Source organism: Acomys russatus, chromosome 18, assembly GCF_903995435.1.
Source record: "Acomys russatus chromosome 18, mAcoRus1.1, whole genome shotgun sequence".
Classification (NCBI taxonomy): Eukaryota; Metazoa; Chordata; class Mammalia; order Rodentia; family Muridae; genus Acomys; species Acomys russatus.
In genome coordinates, this window is record NC_067154.1 from 63,039,027 (window position 1) to 63,063,059 (window position 24,033).

Sequence of the window (24,033 nt, forward strand, 5' to 3'; positions counted from 1 at the left end):
TCATGTTGATGTCACTGTTAAGTTCATCCTCTGAGAACATGGCTAGATCTTCAGCACTGCATTTGAAGTGTTTTTAGTCATCATCATCATCACTATTCATTTGGTTTAATGTTTCCATTTTACTTAAGCTTTTTATTTCATGGTGTCATTTGCCTAGATGTCTACGTTCATTCACTTCTCACAACCAGGGAGAAGCATAAACCACTGTGGACTCCTCCCATCCGCATCCTATCTCTGTTAAAACTTATCACAAAATATCTATGTCTTTTTATGCTTTAAACAGTGTGTGTTTTGTTTACATTTTAAACGTTACATTCATTTGTTCATTTTTGCTGTGTCTCCACTGTTATGCTTCACCCTTTGTTCTTGGTGTCTGTAAGCAACACACAGCCTGAAGCTGTTAGAGCAGGGCCAGACCGCAGCTGTTCCTAGCAAGGGGAAATGTGAGAGTAAAGGGATTATTTTTTATAGGAAACTGAGCTCCATGAGGAGGGTGGAATTTAAATGACTCCACGGAAATTTCTTAACATTCACGTTGATGTTTATATTCAATATTTGCATATAATTTATTCTTTTTCAGAAATGTTTTTTTAATGTGTGTGGACTGAATTTTTATTAACCCAGTATATTTTTAGTGTGCTAGGAGAGTTCTGAGTGCCTAACAGAACTAAATTACAGAGCTAATTGCTTTCTGTAGAAAAAATGCGTTGTAAGAAACATAATTGAATAAATAGTTTTTCTGGTTTTAAGCTTGTTTTATTCACATATGGGATTTTAAGAGTATAGTATCATTGTATGCGTGTATCTCACTTATGCAATGAATGAATTGCTATACATCAGTTCATTTCCCCATAAATATATAACCATTGAATTATGAGATTTGTTTTCAGAATGATTAAGAACAGTGGTCTTTGAAAATGATTAAAAATGCCTAAGAATTAGGTTTGGTGAAATGGCTCACTAGGAAAGCACTTGGTGCACTTCAGGTTACTTGGATGTTGTGGTGCAGGCATGAAGGTAATGACCAAATCAGGGCAATTAGTGCACCATCACTTTAACATTCACCCTCTGTGTGGTCTGGCATCTGTAGTCCAGGCGACAAGCTGACTGGTCTACCTCAGCTTCTGAACCTGTGCTCACATACAGCAGCAGGAAGCAAGCTACCACAACATGAAAAGGGGGAGAAAATGAGAGGTGGGTAGGAAAACAGACAGATCTGGAGTAGTAAGACCCAGGGCAAAAAAGGTTACTGGTAATGTGACCACTGTGGGGACGGCTGCTGAGGCTCATGGTGACAGGAAATGAATCAAACAACACAGTAACCAGGGGAACCACTTAAGGGGCAGACAGTAAGTCAACTTAGGAGGCAGTCAAGTTAATGAAAGCACTAGAGTGAAATTTCACGCTTATAAAAGGCCCTTTGTGAGGCCCCCAACCTTGAGCACTCCGGCACAGCCCTCCCTCCAGTGAGTGACTCACCTCTGCGAGGTAGAACTCATCATATTGCCTTCTAAAGTTCTCTCCCTTGTAGTAGTTGCTGGCAGCCACTATCACATCCACAGTCACCATGCTCAGGATAAACATGTGGAAAACTGACGACCGCATCATTTTCTGAGGAGTCAAAATTGACACGTTAACCTCTCCATGCACTTGCAATGTGCACGCTGACGTGTGAGGGGGCGACAGGGCTGATACATGGCGGTGGAAACAGTTCTTTCCAAGACCACTGATCAATGTCTTTCCTGCTGACTGGTGGGGCCAAAGGAATCCATTTCTCTCAGTGAGTTTAAGATGCATGAGAACATGGTTTCAGAATCCTTCAGTTGAAAATGGGAAATATGGTTGCACGGTGGTGGTACACCCCTTTAATGCCAGCACTCAGGGGGCAGAGGCAGAGGCAGGTAGATCGTTGTGAGTTTGAGACCAGCCTGGTCTACAAAGCGAGTCTAGGACAGCCAAGGCCACACAGAGAAACCCTGTCTTGAAAAACAAACAAAAAAATGGGACATACATTTAATTTAACCTGTACATATACGCGTACCTTGGACATTAGGTTGTTTTGACCCCCAAGTTCTGACTATATGGAAAAATAATTTTCAAACTGGTTGTCATGAAAAACAGGCATAAGAATTTGCTATCAAGCAAGGGATGAGGTGGGAGTGGGGTGAAAACATCTGCAGATGGTTATAATGCTGGAAAGAGGGAGAGACAGAGATTCATTTTCCCTCCTTGCTTCCATAAATATTTGCTGAAAATAATCCCATAACAAATAAGAACTGTACATTGAGCTTATTACGTGTCTGAGGCTGTTCTAGAATTTTACACAAATTAACTCAAAATCCATGCTAGTCCTAGGACATTATTCTAATTTGATGAATAAGAAAACAGATTTTAAGAAGTTAAATAATTTTTCCCACTGTCACACAAGTATCGAGGATGGACTCAGGATTAGGAATCAAATCTTGTCCATTTCCCATAGTGGAGTGGAGTAAACTAAACATTGAAAACAAGTATTTTGATACCAACCATGTTTTGAATCTTCATTATGTGCCAAGTCATTTTAGGCACATCTTATTCGTGTTGTGTCTGATAATACCACAACTCTAAACAGTAAGATATGTGACTTGCATTATATGGAGCTCAGAGAGCTTAGGCTATTTGTTCAAGACCACATAGCAAGAATGCATCAGAAACAAGCTCTGCCACTAAGTCTGTTTGAGGTCTATTCTCTCATTCCACTGTGAGGAAGAGATCACCAATGTGGAGAAAATAAAAAACAAAGGCTCTGTACATGGGCGAGTCAACTGCTCAGTCCCAATGCCACCTCTGGTGCCTTCCTTTACTGTTTTTTGAGTTTCAGAGAGAAATTTATTATAGAATCATAAGCAGGAGAGAGTGAGTGAAAAAAAGATAGAGGAAGAGAGAGAATATGCGTTGGAATAAGGTGTGGAGACAGAGCCATGCCATTTGATTCAGACATGGAGATCAGTTGCGTGGCAGACAAGCAAGTGCATAGCACCAAATGGGGGCAAGTGGGGCATAAGGCTTCAGAGAAGTCCCAGAGTACCAGAAAACAAAGCTTACTTAGGCTCTTGCCAACACCCAAAAGCAAAATAAAGGAGGTTAAAAAGGAAAGGAGAGATTTGTCTTTCTGAGTGAGGGCATAGAGAGGCAGTCACATATTCTCTTCCCGTGGATCTTTTCTTTCCCATGCTTATGGACACTACATTTTGCCCAGTGATCCGACTAGCAGCTCCTTTGTAAGAGCCTACATAAAGCTCAGGCTGAGACTGGGTAAAGTGTGCTGCACTGCAGTCCAAGGCACTAGCTCATCCAGTCGCCTCGAGCAGAAAGGGACAGAGCTAAATTGTCTGCTGTTGAGACTTCATCACTTTCTGGAGCTGGACCCCTGAACAAGACACTTAAGCCTCTCTGCACCTCAGTTTTCTCCTCAGTAACCTGGACATAATTCTCCAAAGGGACATTATCACTTTTAAATTAGTCAAAATCCATGAAGATGTGTTATTACACTGCAGGTGTTGTTACAAAGACCTCTAGTTCCTACAAATGCCATTTTTTGGGATCCAGATATGTGTCTGTCAGAAATGATAAATTAATCACACAAGGTCAAAGAATTAATTATATTGAACCAAGGGAGAACCAAGGGAGATAAACCAAAGTGATAAAAAACCTAATAACTCTGGAGATGTCTGAGCCAAGGGAAAAGCAGATTTCCCACGAGGCTAATGTCATCCTGGGGATTGACACACTCTTATATTTCTCTTCCACTTTATTTCATTGGTAGTACAAAAATCAAATTCCAGAACTGTCAATCAACCTGTTTGTATCTACAGCTGTCAATTTGCTTGCAGGAACTAGCGACCTTCATAACATAGATAAGTAAATCAGTTGTCAAGTTTCTATTCTTGTTAGAATTTGCATTGTTATTTCCTCTTTGCATTGTAAGAGTTAAATTCCACACCCACCACTTCCTTTCTATACTCTTTTCAATATAGTGTTCTATTAAAAAACATGTCAACTGATTTCCATTTTACTAGCATGACAGAAAAGCCACAACTTTTTCTTTCTGTTTTCCTTCACTGTGGATTTAGGTCTTGAGTAAACTGTTATTAGAGAAAGGTCCGAACAAAGCTTTCAGCCATGGCTGTCAAAAAACTTTGAAATTGGTTTTGTAACTGTCACAGCTTGGCTTTGGTGCTGTCATTATAATTAGGCTGTTTTTTTGTCTGAATGTCTACGTATCTCTGTTGGTACAGAGTCATTAAAATAATCACTGACAATGGAGTTTGATATGCTATAATCACTGTGGCTTGGTTGACTTGCTCCAAAGTAATAACTTTCAAACATTAAATAAGAATGAAGGCGATAAATATGTGCAGGAGCTGAATTTAAATATTAAAACCAGAAACTTTGGCTTTAATATGAAAGCTGGTGACAGAGGCCACTACAACTGAATTCAGCCAAATCGTATTAGAGACTGGCCATTAGCTCTCATGATGCAAAATGGTTAGTAAAATCACATCTGGATTTCGTCTTGCATCTGCAGAGGTCTAAGTCTGCACCACCACTTTTCACATTCTTGTGCAAATTGACATAAAGAAAATTATTGAAGCTGAATAGGTGAGACCTGAGGCTTCCACAGTTCTATTACTAAACATAACGCAGGCTTTACCTACCATCAGTTTACATAGAGAGACAGGCACACACATACATGTCCATGAATACAGAAATGTACACATTAAATGTATACATAAATATGTGTGTATGTGTTCTATAGTTATATTTTCACATATGTTATACAAGGATTCTCAGATGTGTATTCAAGCTTTTTAAAGTTCCTTTATTTAAAATGTCATTTTAGTTTGCTTTTTTTTTCTTTTTTAAATGAGGGGACAGAATAGATGGCTTAGGGTTTAAGAATAATGTTGATCTTCTAGATGATCCGAGTTTTGCTCCCAGGACTCACATAAGGCAGCTCACAACCTCTGTACAGCTTCAGGAAATCTGATAGACTTTTCTGGTCTCTCTCTCTCCCTCCCTTTCTCTCTCTCTCTCTCTCTCTCTCTCTCTCTCTCTCTCTCTCTCTCTCTCTCTCTGTCTCTCTTTGTCTCTCTCTCTCACACACACACACATACACACACACAGACATAAAAATAAAATAAGATCACTTTTTAAACAGCTTTAAAAATCAGACTTCTGAATAATTTTTAGTTTGCCTTTACTCCAAAATCCACTTATTTGTGCAAATGGCAGATGAAATTACCAATACATGAAAAGACTATAAAGTAATTTTTCCAGAGGCATCAACATCTATCAGAAACATTCTAGATACTTTCTATCAAAGGGTCCCTGGAAGAGCTGCACGTTTAGAGGTACTTAAAATGCAAGAACTCAGGTTGTTTCTTAGCTCAAAAGAATTCAAATCTGTAACTTTAACAGGGTCCCTAGGTGGTTTCACGTGTCATGTTCAAGTTTAAGAATTAGTGCTGTAGATAATACCATTGAATAAGAGGGTAAAGTGAGTGACCCATAAAATGATCAGACTCTTCAAACCTCATGGTTCTAACAGGTTGCAATGTTTAAAATGGAATCTAAGAAAGACTGGCTGAATATCACCTTTATATCAGGATCGCTATACTCCCAAATGAAATTCCTTCTTATCCAACTCCAAGGCAAAGAGCCAGTTAGACAAAATGGCTTTCCCCATTGTGGTTATGAAGCCACCATGACAGGCTCTTCAATAAAGACATGGGATAAGGTAGCTTCAAGAGCTAGAAAAGAGAATAGCATGTGATTAGTTTTAAAAAATGCAGTTTTGCTAATGTTTCATTCTCCCCTTCCCTCATTAAAAACTAGTTTTGACTTCTTTTTTTTAAGGATTTATTTATTCATTATTATGTATACAGTGCTCTGCCTGCCTGTATGTACATCTGTAGGCCAGAAGAGGACACCAGATCACAGTATAGATGGTTGTGAGCCACCATATGGTTGCTGGGAATTGAACTCAGGACCTCTGGAAGAGCAGGCAGTGCTCTTAACCGCTGAGCCATCTCTCCAGCCCTAGTTTTGACTTCTGATCTGCAGCATATGATACACTTGCATTGCTTTAAGTAACTAAGTTTGGGGACATTTGCCTCAGTCACAATAAGAAACCATAGAGCCCTGTGTATGATTTTGATGGATCAGTCCAAATTTTCTCCTAGGGAAATGATTGAACATACCTGACCCGTACTATGAAATAAACCTTGAACTAAAGTCTCTGCATAAGGCGGCTCATGAGTAGAATGTTGTACATAGCGTTGTTTGAAATGTAAAATAACATTATGGTAGCTATATCTTTCATCTTGCTTTGTGCCAGGAGAGAATGAGTGTGAAACCATGGTGCAAAGACCTAGAACAAGAAATGCCACTTTTACACTAGTGTGAGGGCTAAGAATGTGGCTCAGTGGTTGAGCGTCTGTCTAGATGCATGAGGCCTTGGTTCCTGCAAAAAATAAAAGAGAGAAAAAACTGCTGGTTTTGAGTCCCACTGTCCAAGGAAAGCCTCTGAGAGAGTGCAAAATGAAGTCACGAGGGGATAAAGCTCCTTCTGCAATTAAAAATGAACACTGAGAAGACACAGTATCAAGATAAGGGTCAACATGTACTTGAGTGCTTGGTCTGTGCCAAGCTTCATTCCACGCATGCTGCATACTGATGTAATGAAGCTATTTGTTGCTCAGTAACCTCATATGGTTGGTGTTTGTGCCCTTCCCCTTCATCAGAAGAAACGGACTTCTCAGAAAGGATGAATAGTGATCCAGTTGCATCCAGTTGGAATGCATTCTCCAATGCTTTGACAACAAAGCAGGCGCTCCTCTACTTCCTCTTGAATGGCCAAGAAGCTCTTGACATGGCTCTAGATGCTAAGATGGATGTGCAGCAGCTTCCGTGCTGTCTGGGAACAGAAGAATGTGGAGCCTATGTCTGAAACCTTCTGTTCAGAAGGATGTACGATCACCAGGATATAATGGATGTTAGTTTGAAGACTGGTTGAGCTCTGTGCCCAATTTGACCTCTTTCTTCTAGGAAATGGATATTGTAATAGCTACATCTTTGATTGAAACATGAATATAAACAGAATTATTTAATGCAGTGTCTAGCCTAGTGGACATCTTGAATACTGTATTGGAAAACTGTGGATGAATTTAAAAATAGAGATTTGAGTAGTTGCTTATGGATGAAGGTAAGAGAGAGAAAACATAAGAGATTAATTCAAAGAAAAACAAATCTTGAGAGAGATGATGAAGATTCATAGAACTTCAAAATATCTAAAGTGACCTTGTTTATATGTAAGTACATTGTGAGGTTCTGTTTCTATTAATTTGTCAGGTAACATTTTTTCTAAGAAATAGTGACTTTGAGAGTCTTCAGACTCTATAGCTAAAATGTCCAGAGCAGGACATTTGTGGCTTAGAGTACACAGTGCATATAAATTATGATAATGACTACCTCAGCTCATTTGCTTCTTGAATGAACAAAATAGCTATCTTGGCTAAAAATAAAGTCTCACATTGTATCATTTGGGCACTAAACTTTGAATTTTATTTGGATTTCAAAATAAATAATTTAGAGAATAATGCATTTACAAGGCAAAATTCTCAGAAACAGTCTTGCATATGATTTGTGAGCATAAGAATGATAACATAACCACTAGCAACTATACAAAACCTAAAATAAACCTTTCTTTTCACAAGTGTGATGTATGTATTGAGAAAACATCTGTATGCTTGTGCTTCTATAATTGATATACAAAATTATTCTAGTCAATTAAGATAATTTACGGTCCGTAGATAATGTTTCTATCAATGCTGAAAACATACCAGTGGATGCCCTTCTAAACTGTATCTTTCTCAACCACCCATTCTTGGAGAGGTAGGACAGAAAGGAATCCAATAATAACTTTCCATAAGGGTATTGAGAATCTGGGATGCCATGGGCACCTTGCAAGCTGCCATGCCTTAAGTTGCATGTTCGTTGGGAAAGAAAGATAAGTGAACATCTAGAAATCAAATTTCATGGAGAAGAGTATCATAAGACCCTTTAATCTCTTGTTCAGTATTCGTGAACAAGAATCATTAAAGCACACATTGGTGCCCCTACTATTATCATCGCAGTACTTAAGCCACCAGCTCCTTGTCCTACAGTACAAGTAAGATTTTAAGAAGAAGAAACTCATGTCTTATGTGTTGAGAAAAGTTAGCTCGTTATTTTGACATTTCTTTTAGTCTATGTGGAACAGTGTGGTGGCCTCTCCTCACTGAACTCAGCCCATGGGTGTCCATGCCCTTGCCAGTGTCTTCTACAGCAGCTCTTGATCCAGTCATGAGACTTGCTCTGGTTAGTGTATAATAAGAGAGTAGTGAAAAGAGAATTGGGAAAAATTGTGTGCTAGGATTTACTCTTGATGTTCTAGGAAGACTGAGCTACTGCACTGACATTCTGACCTAGGTATGGACCTAATATCCTCTTCATTTTATTTTCAGCCAGTGAATCCCAGAGTATAGATGTGAACTGAAGTGTTGCTGGCCATAGATGCCCAAGATATCAGCTGAGGTTTGGCGTGGACTGGCAGAGCTTTTCAGTCAAACCATAGATTCACAAGCAAAATTTAGTAGCTTCTTTATAAACCAGCCTAGATTAAGTCAATCTACTTTGCTTGGTTAATAACCACCTAGCTACCCCAGACCTTCTGGTTCTTTTAAGAAGTGGTGTGGTATTTGAACATCAGTGATCTGATTATGAATGTTGCTCCTTGGGGAAAAGGGAAGAGCATTTATGGGTGTCTTAAAAGAATTCAACCTCATTATTCAAGGATAGGCCGCATTCATATAGCCTATTGTTCTACTCATAGACTCATCATGACCCGCAGCATTCACACTGACTAGAGGTCCCCCAAAGATGCTTCTGGACACCAGGAAACTGTAATGAAGACCAGTCATCAGCGTGGTAAAAGTAAGAGACACCTAAAGTAGACAATTTCCTAAAATTTACTCAACAAAATCATCTGTCCTGAATTGATTTAAGCTATGGTGTATATTTCTTATAAAGGCTTCAATTAAGTACAGCAATGCTTTCCAGAATGCAATGCCATAGTGGACATTCACACTTTGAACTATATTACAAGGACCACTTGGCTACATTGTCTTAGCTGGACCTTCCCATCTTCTCACACTGGTCCAGCAGGATAGGAGAGACTAGCTGGTAAAATGAACTTAACTTCTCACAGGCACCATCAATTCTCAAGGTGATGTATCAGTTGTGGGTAGGTTCATTAAGAAGACAGACACTCTAAGAACTCTATAGGATGTCACTCCATCACTCAAAGTACACATATCACACTGTTCCCCTCCTCTTAATCTTCACCTTCAATGGAAATTTTCTTTTAAAACAGTAAAGCACTACAGTAATAATAATCTTGTCATAATTTGACCTATTTATGGAAAAAGCCTTTTAGCTTCCTTCCTCGCGGAAGAAATGACATGGGATGTTATCAGAGGGAAATTGAGAAGGAGCACTCCGTGTCTCATGCATACCTTCATTTTCCTGTCAGACGTTCTTTATGATAATAGACCACTGGGCATACATGTGTTGGAAGAGAGTGCCAAGAATACAGCCACATTTGTCAAATTGTCAAAGATGAAAATTCCTACCTGAGAGGCAGGGGGATGGCTTGTCACAGCAGCAGCTGAGAAATGACTTTCCCAATTTAATCTACTTCTATTCATCATGCATTAGAGTGACCCCTTCACACAGATGCCGCTCGTATAGGGAAAAAAAACAGCACTTAAATAGCTACCTAATGGTGGGTTTGATGCTAAAAGAGTCAATTATAACTTCAATTTTCTGAGACTAACACTTAAGCACACATTCAAGAAATGTTCTAAATGGTTTCACGAACTGTGTGAGAGACTTGCCTCCGCGCCTAAACAACCCAGAGCACTGGTGTGCACCCATGCATCTAGTATCCACACTTTGGGTTTTCCTCCCTAGTTGGCACTTTTATTGCTTTGTATTCCTATACAAGTCTATAGACTACAGACATATATGTGATTTCTGAAAATAGCTTATGAATCTGCAGAAATTCCTAAGTGGCCAACACATTTTTAAAAAGATGGTTGCATTTACTGGCTGGAAGGGTGGAAATTTCTTGCTGTATAATACCACTGGCCTGTATCTCCAATTTACAGGCCCCCTGAGTGCCATATTCCTGTCTCTTCACCTAGACATATCTTTTACCTTGCATATCTTTAACCTGAGCCTAGCTACGTGAGTCAGCCTAATCCTCTCACCCCGACACACCCTTATGAGCCCCCAAGATTTAGCCAGGTACCACCATATCCAGTGTTCCCATGTCATCTGGCCACCAACCTGCAGACTTCATCCAGGACATGCCCTGCCCACTCCTAGACCCCTCATGTGCCACATTCAATCTCTCCATACAGCCAAGTCCTGCATATCTTTAAAAAAATTAATTCACTTTATATCCGAATTGTAGCCCCCTCACTTATCTCCTCCTTGTTCCACTGTCCCTCCATGCTTCCCATAGTCCTCAGAAAGGGAGTAGCCTCCTCCCCTGTCATCTGTCCTGAGCCTATCAAGTCTCATCTGGAGTGCCTGCATCCTCTTCCTCTGTGGCCTGGCAAGGCTGCCCCCCTAGGGAGAAGTGATCAATGAATGGCATCAGAGTCCATGTCAGAGGTAGCCTCTACTCCCCATATTATGGGACCCGCAAGGATATTGTGCTGTCTATTGACTACATCTGAGGAGGGGTCTATGGAGTCCTTGGTGCATCAATCTCTGCAGGCCCCCATCCCCAACATGGGCCTAGATTTCCTGGCTCTGTTTGTCTCCTTGTGGGGCTCCTGTCCTCTTCAGGTCCTTCTATCCCTTCAATTCTTCCATAAAACTCCCCAAAGTTTGGCTGTGAGTCTCAGCTTCTGCTTTGATCCTCTGCTGCGTTGAGTCTTTTAGAGGGACACTATGGTAGACTCTGGTCCTGTGGTCCTGTTCCTTCCCTTAAAACACTTCTGGTGTCTATTGTGAATGATAATTAAAGCATCCTCTCTATGACCCTCCATGCTATTTAGCTTCCTTAGGTCAGTGTATTGTAGGGAATTATCCTGTATTTTGGCTAATATCTGCTTATAAGTGAGTATGTACCATGAGTGTCTTTCTGGGTCTGGGTTACCTCACTCAGGATGATCTTTTCTAGTTCCATCCATTTGCCTTCAAACTTCAGATTTTCCTTGTTTTTGAGTAGCATTCCATTGTGTAAATGTACCAGTTTCTTTATATACTCTTCAGTTGGGGGACATCTAAGTTGCTTCCAGATTCTGGCTATTATGAATAGTACTTTCTTCTTTGCTAATTACTTTACTTTTCCATCATTTTTGAGTTTGAATATGATACATATATAGCTTTGTAAGAAATTTGGAAAAAATACAGAGAAGTGGAAAAATGTCTTCAATGTCCTTAGTCACAAGGGAAATGCAAATCAAAACAACTCTGAGATTCCATCTTACACCCTTCAGAATGACTAAGATCGAAAACTCAATTGACAGCACAGGGTGGGTAGATGTGGAGGAAGGGGAACACTCCTCCACTGCTGATGGGAGTGCAAAATTGTACAGGCATCTTGGAAATCAATCTTGATCTTTCTCAGAAATTGAGAATAGTGCTACCTCAAGACCCAGCTATACCACTCCCGGGCATATACCTGAAAGATGCTCCACCATACAACAAAGACATTTGCTCAACTATGTTCAAAGCAGCTTTATTAATAATAGCCAGAATCTGGAAACAACCTAGATGTTGTTTTCCTCAATGGAACAATGGATGAAGTCCTGCATATCTCTATCCTGTATATCACCCTAGAGCCTAGTTAGGTGATTCCAACTGATCCTTCCCTCCATGAAACACTCTCAACTCTCAGATATACTCCCAAATTCCAGGGTTGGACAAGGACACACGTACTGCATGCCAGCCCAGTGCCTTTTGTCTAACTGACTTCATTCTACTTAAGTAATATCCAACATTTAGGCGTAACCCAGCCTGTAGATCCTGTGTTCTTCCTTAGCCTGCTATGTCTGATTCAGACACAGAACTAACAAAAGAAGTCTACATGCCAGATAGCACTGAAAAAAATCAAACGATTATATGAACATTTGAGGTAGTATCTTCCACAACCCCAAAGCCAATCAGTCTTATAGAACTTTTCTCCAATGAGAATTACCTTGATAAATCCGGTGACACAAAATTTAAAAGAATAAGCCATAAATTTCTTTAAAGAATTAAAAGAATTGAAAGAAGTCATGAAGCAACAGTTCAGTGAACTTAAAGAGAATTCATGCTTTAGTGGTGCTCCCCCCCAAAAAACACAACATAACACTGGTGGAAATGTTGCAGGAAATCTAGGATTTTAAAATGGAACTCAATAAAATGATAGAAAACATAAAAAAAAACAAAAAAAAACAAAAAAAAACAAACAAAAAAAAAAAAAAAACAAAAAAAACAAAAAAAACCACCCACGTAGGAATGAAGATGGAATTGAATAACTCAATAAACCAACTAGCCAACTCAAGGGAAAAGCTTAAAGTAAAAAGAATTAAGAAGATGATAGGCTATCAGGACTCAACGGTAAACTAGAGCTACATAAAATAAGCATAGAATATGAAAAAAATTTAAAAATACAGAAAAGAAACTTTCAGACATGGTGGTGGGGTGGGTGGGTGTGAGTCCAAAAATGCAAATTATAAAATAGGTGAGAAAAAAAGGTTTCCTGGTCAACGATACAGATTATATCTTCAACACAATCATAGATGAAAACTCTCCTAAACTAAGATTCATACAGATAACATAAGGAAGCAGAACACCAAACAGACAAGATCAGAAAAGAAACTCCCCATGGCATATTGTAGTTAAAACACTAAGTATGCTTCGCAGAGAATGCGTGCTGAAAGAAGCAAGAGAGGAAAACACAAGTCATATATAAAGGAATACCCATCAGAATAATTGTTGATTTCTCAGGCAAAACTTTGAAAGCCAGAACAGCCTAAAGCAATGTATTCCAAGTTCTAAAAGAATAAATTGGCCCAGACTAATGCTCTTCTAAAAAACATTTCCTATACTTGAAGAAAACGATTTCATGATATAAATGGCCTAAAAAAGTTATATCCAATAGACCAAGCTTAAAGAAAATACAAGAATCTATGTTTGTATCTGAAAAGATGAATAGACAATTAAGAAACTATAAATAGAAGAAAAAAATGCTATAATTACTGAAACGCGAAGTACCACTAACAACACACACACACAAATGCACCAAACCCAATAATACAATGATTTTAGCTAACACATATAATTCAATAATTATTTTAAATATTAACAGTATCACTTCTCCAAATTGATGAGATGGGAAAAATAAAAATAAAAAGAATAAATGAATCTAAGTGCTGGTTCTTTGAGAAGATAAACAAGATCGATAGACTCTTGATGCAGCTAACCATAGGACACAGAGAGGACCCATAGGAAGAGAATCAGAAATTAACAGGGAAACATTGCAACATCTCCAAATACAAGCTGTGTGAATGGATCAAAGAAGAAAATCCATCTGAGAAACATATCTTACCTTTTAAGACAGACACTGCCTTAGAGTAAAAGGACAGAAAAGCGCCATCCAAACAACTGGGGCCAGGAAGATAGTGGGTGTTGCTGTCCTAGTAGCTGACAAAATAGACTTCAAACTAAACCTAACCAGAAGAGACAAGGAGGAACACTCTAGTCTACTGAAGAAACAGATAGCCAAGAAGAAGACATTACTATCATAAACCTATATGCACCAAACGCTAGTGCGCTCCATCTCATAAAAAGTGTATGAATTGTATTAAAGATATAGATTAGCATCGTCCTGTCAAGAGTAGGTAATTTCATTACTCATCTTTTTCCAATATACAGGTCATCTGAACAAAAAAATAAACAGAAAATCCGTCCCACTTTCCTGGTAAGTGAAGACTTTCATGGGACATGTCCCTTGGGCTAGTGTCTAGTTATTAGTGAGTATATACCATTTGATTCTTTCCGATTCTGGGTGAACTCACTCATTATGATCATTTCTAGTTCAATCCATTTGTCCACAAATTTTGGGAATTCCTTGTTTTTAATAGCTGAGTAGTATTGCATAGTGCACAGTTTCTTTGTTCATTCGTCTACTGAGGGACACTTAGGCTGTTTTCATGTTCTGGCTATTGTGAATAACACTGTTATGAACATGGTTGAACAAATGTTCTTGTTGTGTGCTGGAGCATCTTCTGGGTATATTCCAAGGAGAAGTCTTCCTATGTGAGAGAAGCAAGGGAGAATGGGGAAATCAAAGGATCCAGAAGGTTCTAGAAACCTACAAGAAGAACATTATAATGGGCAGATCCGGGCTCAGGGGTCCTGCTCAAACTATGGCACCGGCCAAGGACAATATGTGCAGTAAACTTCGAACCCCTACCCAGATCTAGCCAATGGACAGGACATTCTCCATAGTTGAGTGGAGAATGGGAACTGAATTTCACACGAACTCTGGTGCCCCATATTCAACCATGCCCCCTGGATGGGGAGGCCTGGTGGCACTCAGAGGAAGGATAGCAGGCTACCAAGAAGAGACTTGATACCCTATGAACATATACAGGGGGAGGAGGTCCCCTTCAGTCACAGTCATAAGGAAGGGGAGTAAGGGGAAAATGGGAGGGAGGGAAGGAGAGAGGGAGGGAGGAATGGAAGGATACAGGGATGAGATAACAATTGAGATGTAATATGAATAAGTTATTAAAATATATTTTAAAAATAAACAGAGAAACATCATATATCAAATAGACTTAGATTTGTACAGACTATTCCATCCAAACACAAAGAATATATAGTCTTATTCACAGTTCATGGAAGTTCTTTAAAATAGGCCTCATTTTGGGATGGAACACAAATGTTTACAAGTTCCAAAAAAACCAACCAAACAAAGAAAAATAGAAACAACTGTATATATTTTACCTTACCATAATACAACAAAATAAAATTGACAGCAAACAAACCTCTAGTACAAATTCTAAGGAACAAATTCAGGGAGTTTAAAATCCATTATTGAGTGATGGATCGGTCAGAGAAGAAATCAAGAAAGAAATGAAAAATAATCTGGAATTAAGTGAAAAAGAAAACATAACACAACAAAACCCTTGAGCTCATTAAAAGCAGTCCTATGAGGGAAATTTATACCTCTAACTGCCTACATTAAAAATAAACACAAATAGATGATGTAATAATGTAACTAAAAATGTGAGAAACAAATAAACAAACAAAAACTAAAAATAAACCAAACCAAACAAAGTAGTTGGCAAGAAATAATAAAAACTGGAGCAGAAATTAATGAAATGGAAAAAAGTAAAATGCAAAGAATAAATGAATCTAAGAGTGGGTTCCATGATAAGATAAACAAGATTGGCTGATTCTTGACACAACTAACAAAAAAAAGTAGAGAGGACCCAAATGAACAGGATCAGACATTAACAGGGAAACATTATGCCACCAAGGATGTTCGTGATGTTATGAGATATTTGAGAATCTACAGACTTGAAAATCCATTTCTATGTCAGTCTCTCTTGCACAAAATTCTCACTGACACTAAAAGGTGATTGTGGAGGACCTAGGTCCAGTTGATGCACGGTCCTTGGCTGGTGCATCAGGCTCCACAGGCCCCTCTGGGCACGGCTTAGCTGGCTCTGTTGGTCTTCCTGTGGAGCTCCTGTCAAATCCAGGTCCTTTTCTCCTTTCCCTCACTTTCCCACTAGACTCGCTATGCTTTGCCTAATGTTTGACTGTGAGTCTCAGCATCTGTTTCAGGACACTGCTAGGTGGAGCCTCTCAGATGACAACTCCGCCAGGCTCCTGTCTGCAAGCTCAGTAGAATATTGTTAATAGTGGCAGGGCTTGGCTTTCTCCCATGGGGTAGGTCTTGGCTTTGGTTGGACACACCCTCAGTCTCTGCTCTGTCTTTATCCCTGCATGTCTTGTAGGCAGGGTGGGTTTTGAATCACGGTTTTTGTGGGTGGGCTGGTGTTCTCCCCCCTCCACTAGTTAGAGGGTGTTCTCTTAGGTCCTCTACATAGATGTAGCCTGTGGTCAGCTCAGGTTTCATGTGGTTCCCCTAGTAAGGGGAGCAGGGGCTATCTCTGACATGGACTCTGTTGCCTGCTTTCAGATCACTTCTCCCTGACAGGACTGCCTTGCCAGGCCACTGTCCTGAAGAAACTTCATTAGCTGGGGTGGGATGGCAGGAGCCTCCCCTGTTCCCAGGAATAGGGGAGAGGGTTGGGGAGGGAGAGTGGGTGGGATTGGAAGGAGAGGAGCGAGAGGGCTATGACCAGGATATAAAGTGAATTAATAATAATAATAATAGTAATAATAATAATAATAATAATAATAATAATAATAATAATAATAATAATTTGTTTAAGTGTAGCACCTATGTCCACTTTAATTTCCATAGCCAAATTCTTGAACTTGGTGTCTCTCATGTTTTGTGACCTATTCTGAAATGACATTTACTCTCAGTTTACCTTCATTTTGTAAGTTTTCTGGAGATTTTCTTCTAAGAACTTGTGTGGAAGGTCGCCAGGCTCAGAGTCATAGTCAGCCACCACCATGGGTAATGTTCAAGAACCAGAGTGAAGCCATAGTGACTGGGTAAGAGGATGAGAAAGGTGCATAGAAAGAAACAAAAAGGGAAATCATGCGGCCAGAAGAAGAGGATGCTACAGGATGCATGACGACGCGAGAGTCCATAGTGTACGCGCCAAACTATGACGACGCGAGAGTCCATAGCGTCCGCGCCAAACTATGACGACGCGAGAGTCCATAGCGTACGCGCCAAACTATGACGACGCGAGAGTCCATAGCGTACGCGCCAAACTATGACGACGCGAGAGTCCATAGTGTACGCGCCAAACTATGACGACGCGAGAGTCCATAGCGTACGCGCCAAACTATGACGACGCGAGAGTCCATAGTGTACGCGCCAAACGTGCACTCTTTGGCCATCTCAACAAAACTCCCAACTGAAACACAATGTTCGTGTAGTTTTCTCAGATTATCTGGTGGGGATGGGAGACGAATGTTAGAGGCAGCTTTACTTCAAAGAGAAGAGAACACAGTTGTGAGGATTGCTTTACCCAGGCCCCCTAGTGCCGCTTTCCCCAGCCTTCCTGCTGTCATACTACAAAGTGCAGGCCGGGAGGGAAACTCTAGCTGGTGACAAGTGCCAGGGAAGGGAAGGTGGGAAGAGAAAGCCATTTCAGGTTGGACAGTGGACGTGCATCGAGGGCTTGCACTTGTTTATTCTTAACGTAAGAGTGAATTTGTCAGGAATTGAATATATATATATATATATATATATATATATATATAAATTTAGCCTATGAAACTGATATGAAATCATTAGCTCATTAATAAGACTACTTCCCTCTCAAAAAGAACACAATTAATATTATATTGATTAAAAATGAGAACAAATGTGTTAGAGAATTTTAGAATCTCTTATCGTGTCAATAACGCTCTTCGGCCCACCCTTCTGTTCCAGCTTTAGGACTTTGTAGTTAAATGGACAAGCACATTTATTTTCATTTATTATAAAACAGAAATAACCATACTAAGCACATAAAACTAAATTTTTTTCAGCAGGCCTACATATGATTCTCATTATACTGATTATATCTGCTATTATAATTAAATTTGAATATCATAATGGTAATTTTCTAATTTCAGACCAGAGTTAGCTATTTTTCCTCCACTAATAACACTTTTGAGAGTCTATTCTTTAGTAGAAGAATTGGATCACAATGTACCATAATATATCAGGGTAATTCCACAACCAATAAATGTAAAGAGAAATTAAGGAGACAAATAGTATTGAAACATTTGATATAAGGTAGAGAAGATTAAGCCATATCAATAAATATTACTAAATTGTCCAATTATAGTTGGTGGGAAAGATAAAAAACCAACAAGCCAGACAAGGACTCAGAAAGCTGAAAAGGAGGTGAAAATATAACACTGATGCAGAAACTTATTCATAGGACTTAGCAAGAGGAGAGGCGTTAGTTCAATATCCTCAATTTTTATTTTTAATTCATTTTTTATTTTTTATAATTTATTCACAGTATATTCTGATTGTTACATCCCGACTCATATTTTCCCATCCTCCCTCCTACTTCCCCCTCTTCCCATTTTTAAAAGATTTGAGCCAGTGTCTATTTATGCTTAGTTGTAAACATGAAATTCTGAAAATATAAAATATATGGATAGGCTATTTTTGTAATTCTTTTAAAAACATTACACACTACTTGTTATTATATGATCTCTGTAATCTAAAATAAAATTATTCTAATGTATTTTGTGAGTTTCCCAAACAAGTGCCAACAAGATGTGTAAAATGAGAAAATCTATCTCAGAATAACTAGTAACACTTGGAAGGTGCATTTCTCAGGGTGTTTTATGAGCACAATGTCTCCTTTTTGAGTATTTGAGTGCATTCGATAACCCTACCCACCCGTGGATTTATTTATTCTCTTACCATTGAGGGAAAGAGAAATGTCTTTTAATGCTTTGTGAAAGACAAGCATATGGGCCTGTGTTAATCACCACTCTTAACTCAAGCCTGTGAAGGAAAAAAATGAAGAGTTGGGAAACCAAGGCCAAATGGGTACCTTGTGCTCATTAATGTGAGTTATTTAACGTCTGTTTCTCCAGTGAGGGAAAATTCCATAATAGTAGAGGTCACACTAACCACAACCACTCCAAAAATTATTTCCTGCACTGCAATATCTCCATTTGTGTTTACCAAATGCAAGCACACGAACAGTAGAGCAACGCAGCATCTGAAGGTCTGAAAGTGTTTGGCTACTCTTGAAACCCAAATTTGTTTTCATGAGTCTCCCTTCCAGGAACTAGAAATTGAACCAATTACAGCAATAACAACTGCTCTGATGAGAGACATCAGAGTGTGTTGACAGCAGGTGTCAAGAAAATAGTACTTCTTGGAGGTATTATGACTTTAAATAACTTCGGGCGGTTTTGTTGGCATATCAACTCTGGCAGGACACAACTGTCTTCTCTCTCAGAACTCAATCTTCTGCATGCAAAATAATATGGCTACATTTAGGAGCACTGTGCTAGGATGACATAGTTGAAAGGAACCCAGACCAAGTCTACCTGAATGGTCAAGTTTAAGTGAAATGCTGGAATGGCTGTAATTAAGCTGATTTTGTAATTTTGAGGTTGTTGAAATAAATTAGAAAAATAAGGGATCAACAACACACTAGCAATGGCAGAGTTCCCTTTCTAACCTTAAGACTCCTGGCCTTTGTCATTAGAGCAGAACATTTTCTTTTAATATGATCCAAATTTTATCATATTTTCCAAGATTACTCACATATTCTACTCCTATGGTTCAGCACGACCTGGCAACACGGCTACCTTTGGCTACAGCTGAGTTCATTTTTTTACCAAAGTTATAACAGACAACCAAGAGAGGTATAGAATGACATGGGAAAAAGTAGTAGAGATTCCTAACTATTTTTAAATAAAGAAGAATTCTTTACAGGAGGGGTGTTGAGCTGAGCTCTGGCAGCCAGTGAAAATACTGTGTGAAGAGGCAGAGGTGCTATGAGAGACAGAGGTGTAAGAAATAAGAGTTCAAATGCAGGAGGCTGGGGACAACCTACCCAGTGTTGACCTCCATGAAAGGGATGAGGAGAAGACATGTTGAGAAGGGTCAACTTTTTCTGTAATTATTGATAATGAGAGCACAATAACATTTAAAAATAAAAAGAGGTGGCATGTGCCCCTCTGGGACTGAGGGGTTATTGTAGTCCATGAGAGTGAGGGGTGCTGCAGGCTAATGGGTATTGCCCAGTTTTAGATGGCATTTACCACGAGTAAACACTAGTATGTGATGTTTACTTATTCTCTTTTAATTATTGATTGCTAATCTGTGTTACGCTATGGAAATATATTTTCTATGTATATTTTCCTCCTGCCCTCTCCCAGTGTTTACTCACACCTCTTATGAATACTAGCTGCTTCTAGGAGGCTCAATTTAGAAACAACCAATTGGTGAGCAGAGCACCTTCCCTATTCAATTGCCTGGCATTCTCTAGCTCCTAACTCCATGACTGACACTCACAACGAGTATATTGCTACATTAATAATATGTGCTTAATAGCATCACACATATCTCCATGATGCCACATCTATGCACTTTAAGCCCAGTTCTATCCCATTACAACAATGCTCATAGCACTAAAGATTGCTCAAATTTTACCATGCTCACATTGTCACTCATCCTTATCATTCTCAAATATTTGTGGAGAGGGTGACTTGACCCCTAATTATAGACTTTGACATTTGTTTGTTTGTTTGTTTGTTTTTTACAAGTTTTCTCTGTGTCGCCCTGGTATAACTCACTCTGTACAGGAGGTTGGCCTTGAAATCAGAGATCTACTTGACTTTGCCACTCTAAGGTTAAAGACGTGTGCCACCACCGCCCGGCTTAGAATTCAACCTTAGCACATTTATTAGCAAGCATGTAATGAATGCTTTTTGAGTATTTTATGTATTTTATTTGATCCTCTGTTAGTTTATTTTCATAACAAGTCTGTGATACTTGAGTATTTTTCAATTGGCTAAAGCGTGGAACTACTGCAAGCAATGGCAACACTGGCCATAGAAGTCATTGCTCTGCTTATATAGTGGTGTTGGTACAATGAAAATAGGTCAGAAGAAAACCATAAAGTCATTTTTGATATTTACATTGTTCATTTGGGAATAACGAACTTAGACTCCACTATTTAAAGAACAGAAACAAGTAAGTTGGCAGCAAAATGAAGATGCAACCTACAAAGCAGGAGAAAACACCTTATCTCAGAAAGGACCATAATTTCTTAAATGTAAATTGCAAACATTCACGGCAGTATACATTGAAGACCAAAAAAAAAAAAAAAAAAAAAAAAAAAAAAGGTAAAGGAATCTAAAAGAGTCTAGGAATCTGAAAGAGTCTAGAAGTTTCCTATGTAGGGTCCCTGGAACCCAACTTCTAACCATTTGAGTCTCCTCGGGACCCTCAAGTGCCCTTGTCATCTTTCATCCCGTGTTTACTTTTGGGGTTGTTTGCTAAGAAAACACCTTGACATCACCTTGCCCTGGAAAGTGGACACACAGAACAATGGATTGTGTGCTAATATATTTCCTTCCCAGTTATGCATGGAGGTGTTGTAGAGCCCTAGACAATTCAGGCCTCTTAGAAAATATTTTCACAAGGACAAACATGGCAACAAAACTATTTATTAATTTGATACTCCTGAAATGATTTTGCTTCTGTGCTTTCATTCATCAATTTTACTAAATCCCTATTTGCTGTTAGTTTTTTGCCAGCTTGACAGAGGCCAGGGTCATCTTGGAAGAGGGAACTTTACCTGAGAAAATGCTTACACCAGATGGGCCAGTAGACAAGTTTTTGGGTGCATTTTCTGACTAATAACTGCTGGGGTAGGGAGCCATCCCACTGTAGGTGGTGCTACCCTGGGATAGGTTGGTCTTGGATGATTCAAGAAAACACATTGAATGAAACACGAGCAATAATTCAATAAACAGCAGTTCCCCTTGACCTCTGCTTCAGTTCCTGCCTCCAATTACCTGCCTTGATTTATCTCAGTAGACTAAGAGCTGAATATGTCAGCCAAATGAACCCTTTCCTGCCCAAACTGATTTTGGTTAAGGTATTCATCACAGCAGCAGAAACAATGTAGTACAACTGCCGTATATCTAACTAGGTCCTGAATACAAGACAGAATAAAACATTGCTCCTGACTTCTCAGTAGATCTGGGAAAGTCTAGAGCTGGGAGCCCATGAACTTCTTCATATAAAATAAAAGTTAAAGATCCATTCTGGATGATTTTCTTTTAATTTTTTGAGACAAGGTTTCTCTGTGTAATAACTCTGGCTGTCCTAGACTCATTGTGTAGACCAGGCAGGCCTCGAACTCATGAAGCTCCACCTGCCCCTGCCTCCTGAGTGCTGGGATTAAAGACATGGGTCACAATGCCTGGCTATTGTGGATGATGTTTTAAAGATGGTTTTGTGCTGTTACCTGTAGGCAGGCTGGGGCACGTCCCTGCGGCTTGTTGACATCCACAGCTACCAGCTGCCAACCACCTGTAGCATCCTCATGGAACATCTTTAAGACAAAGAGATGAGTCAGATCTGTTGAGCATGGAACCTTGAGAATGCTAGTTCTGTCTGCAGATTTCTATGAGCTTAAATATTACTGAGAATCTGTCTTCTTAACGATATATATTTGGATCATGAATAATTTCATCTATGCTCATTTTAATACTGAAAACAGTGAATAATTATACTCTCATGAGCAATGATACTAGCTTGCATTTATTGAGCAATCGTTGTTATATGCCATGTAATTTTTGCCTTATATAGATTTTTACATATATAACCTTTAAGATATTCTTCTATAAAAGAAAAATGCCTTACTATCTTAGCTGTTATATTCATTTCAATTTTTATCTATGCAAGAAATGTATTTAGAAGTCTTAAGCACTATGTCCCGTCTGTTGAATACATGCAAGAAGATTTAAAAATATTTAGTTGGTATTTCTCAGTGAGTGAACTAGAAGACATTCTCATATCTAATAATATCAGGAGTTCACCTTCAACATGGGAAATGAGATTGGTAGTATTTCAATGGTAGGGGACTGAGAGGGTGCTTACCTGACTTTACACAATTATTTTAACTAGGTCACAATTAATTTCTCACTATAAATTTAATTCATGTATTTACAAAGGAGACATGTTATGTATATTGGTATAGAATGCTTAGAAGAGGTAAAATTCCAGGTGCTACCACCCGAAATCTGCCCACTCAGAGTCTATGTGATCACCTATGGTATGCTCCATACGTTCTTATCCATCAACGTTATATCCAGCTGAAGATATTTTCCACTTACCCTGTTCCTCAGGACTGACTCTCTCTCCCTCCCGCCATTCCCCACTCTCTGCATGTGTGTGTGTATTTATATGTGTGTGTGTGTGTGTGTGTGTGTGTGTACAAGCATGAATGTGTATGTGTGTGCATGCATGAGTGTGTGTTTGTGTGTGTGTTGTGTTGGTAGTTTTAATGGGATAAAGTATAATTGAAGATTAAAAAAAATAAAGTCCTTAATCATAGTAATTGACTGTTTTGTTTCTGCTCAAAGTCTCTTCTTTGTATACATAAACATCTCATAGCTATCATGACTTGGGATTTACGTTATTGGTTCCACCACAGTTGGTTGGTGCTACTTCCTGTTGTAAAGGGAAATCATTGCTGGAAATGAGTGACACAATACATGGATCATTACATAGGCTTATAATTATACTTTCAAACTCTAACCAGAGAAATTGTAGATCGTTTAAAGGAAGAAGATTTTTCTCTGTATCATGGTTGAGACAATGAGAAATAAGTACTTAACTTCACAGGACACACACACACACACACACACACACACACATTTAAGTGAAACAACTGAGGTTCACATTTACACAAAGATTCTTTGACCAAAGATATCATTACAAGTAGTTAATCCAGCTGTCTTTTATAGAACTTACTTTCTCCTTAGAATAAAACTGAAAAGCTATTCTTGGTGGTAGAACCAATAACATCCTTCATGAATGGGCTCATTATGAGGACATAGACATAGCTGGAAAAACAAATTAGTTAAAGTGACCTTTAAAGAACCTGCCATGATTCTGGAATTCTCCCTCTAAGGGCAAATGTCAAAACCTATGCTGTCAGTCACTGGCTAGGAACACTCTGCAGATGCTTCTTACACTGTCTTGTCAGGCATAAAGCACCCCTGGGGCTAATATTTCCTTTCATTTGTGGAAAA

The 24,033-nt window shown here is 39.0% G+C and overlaps 1 protein-coding gene across 1 annotated transcript in view; it reads right to left on the reverse strand.

Moving 5' to 3' along the window:
- Window positions 1-24,033, reverse strand: part of Nalcn (sodium leak channel, non-selective) — a 297,987-nt gene that overhangs the window by 180,128 nt on the left and 93,826 nt on the right. The window contains exons 10-11 of the mRNA XM_051161012.1: window positions 22,242-22,328; window positions 1,480-1,611 (exon numbers count right to left, since the gene is read on the reverse strand). Coding sequence (XP_051016969.1) covers window positions 1,480-1,611; window positions 22,242-22,328 — 219 coding nt within the window. The remainder of the gene's footprint in view (window positions 1-1,479; window positions 1,612-22,241; window positions 22,329-24,033) is intronic.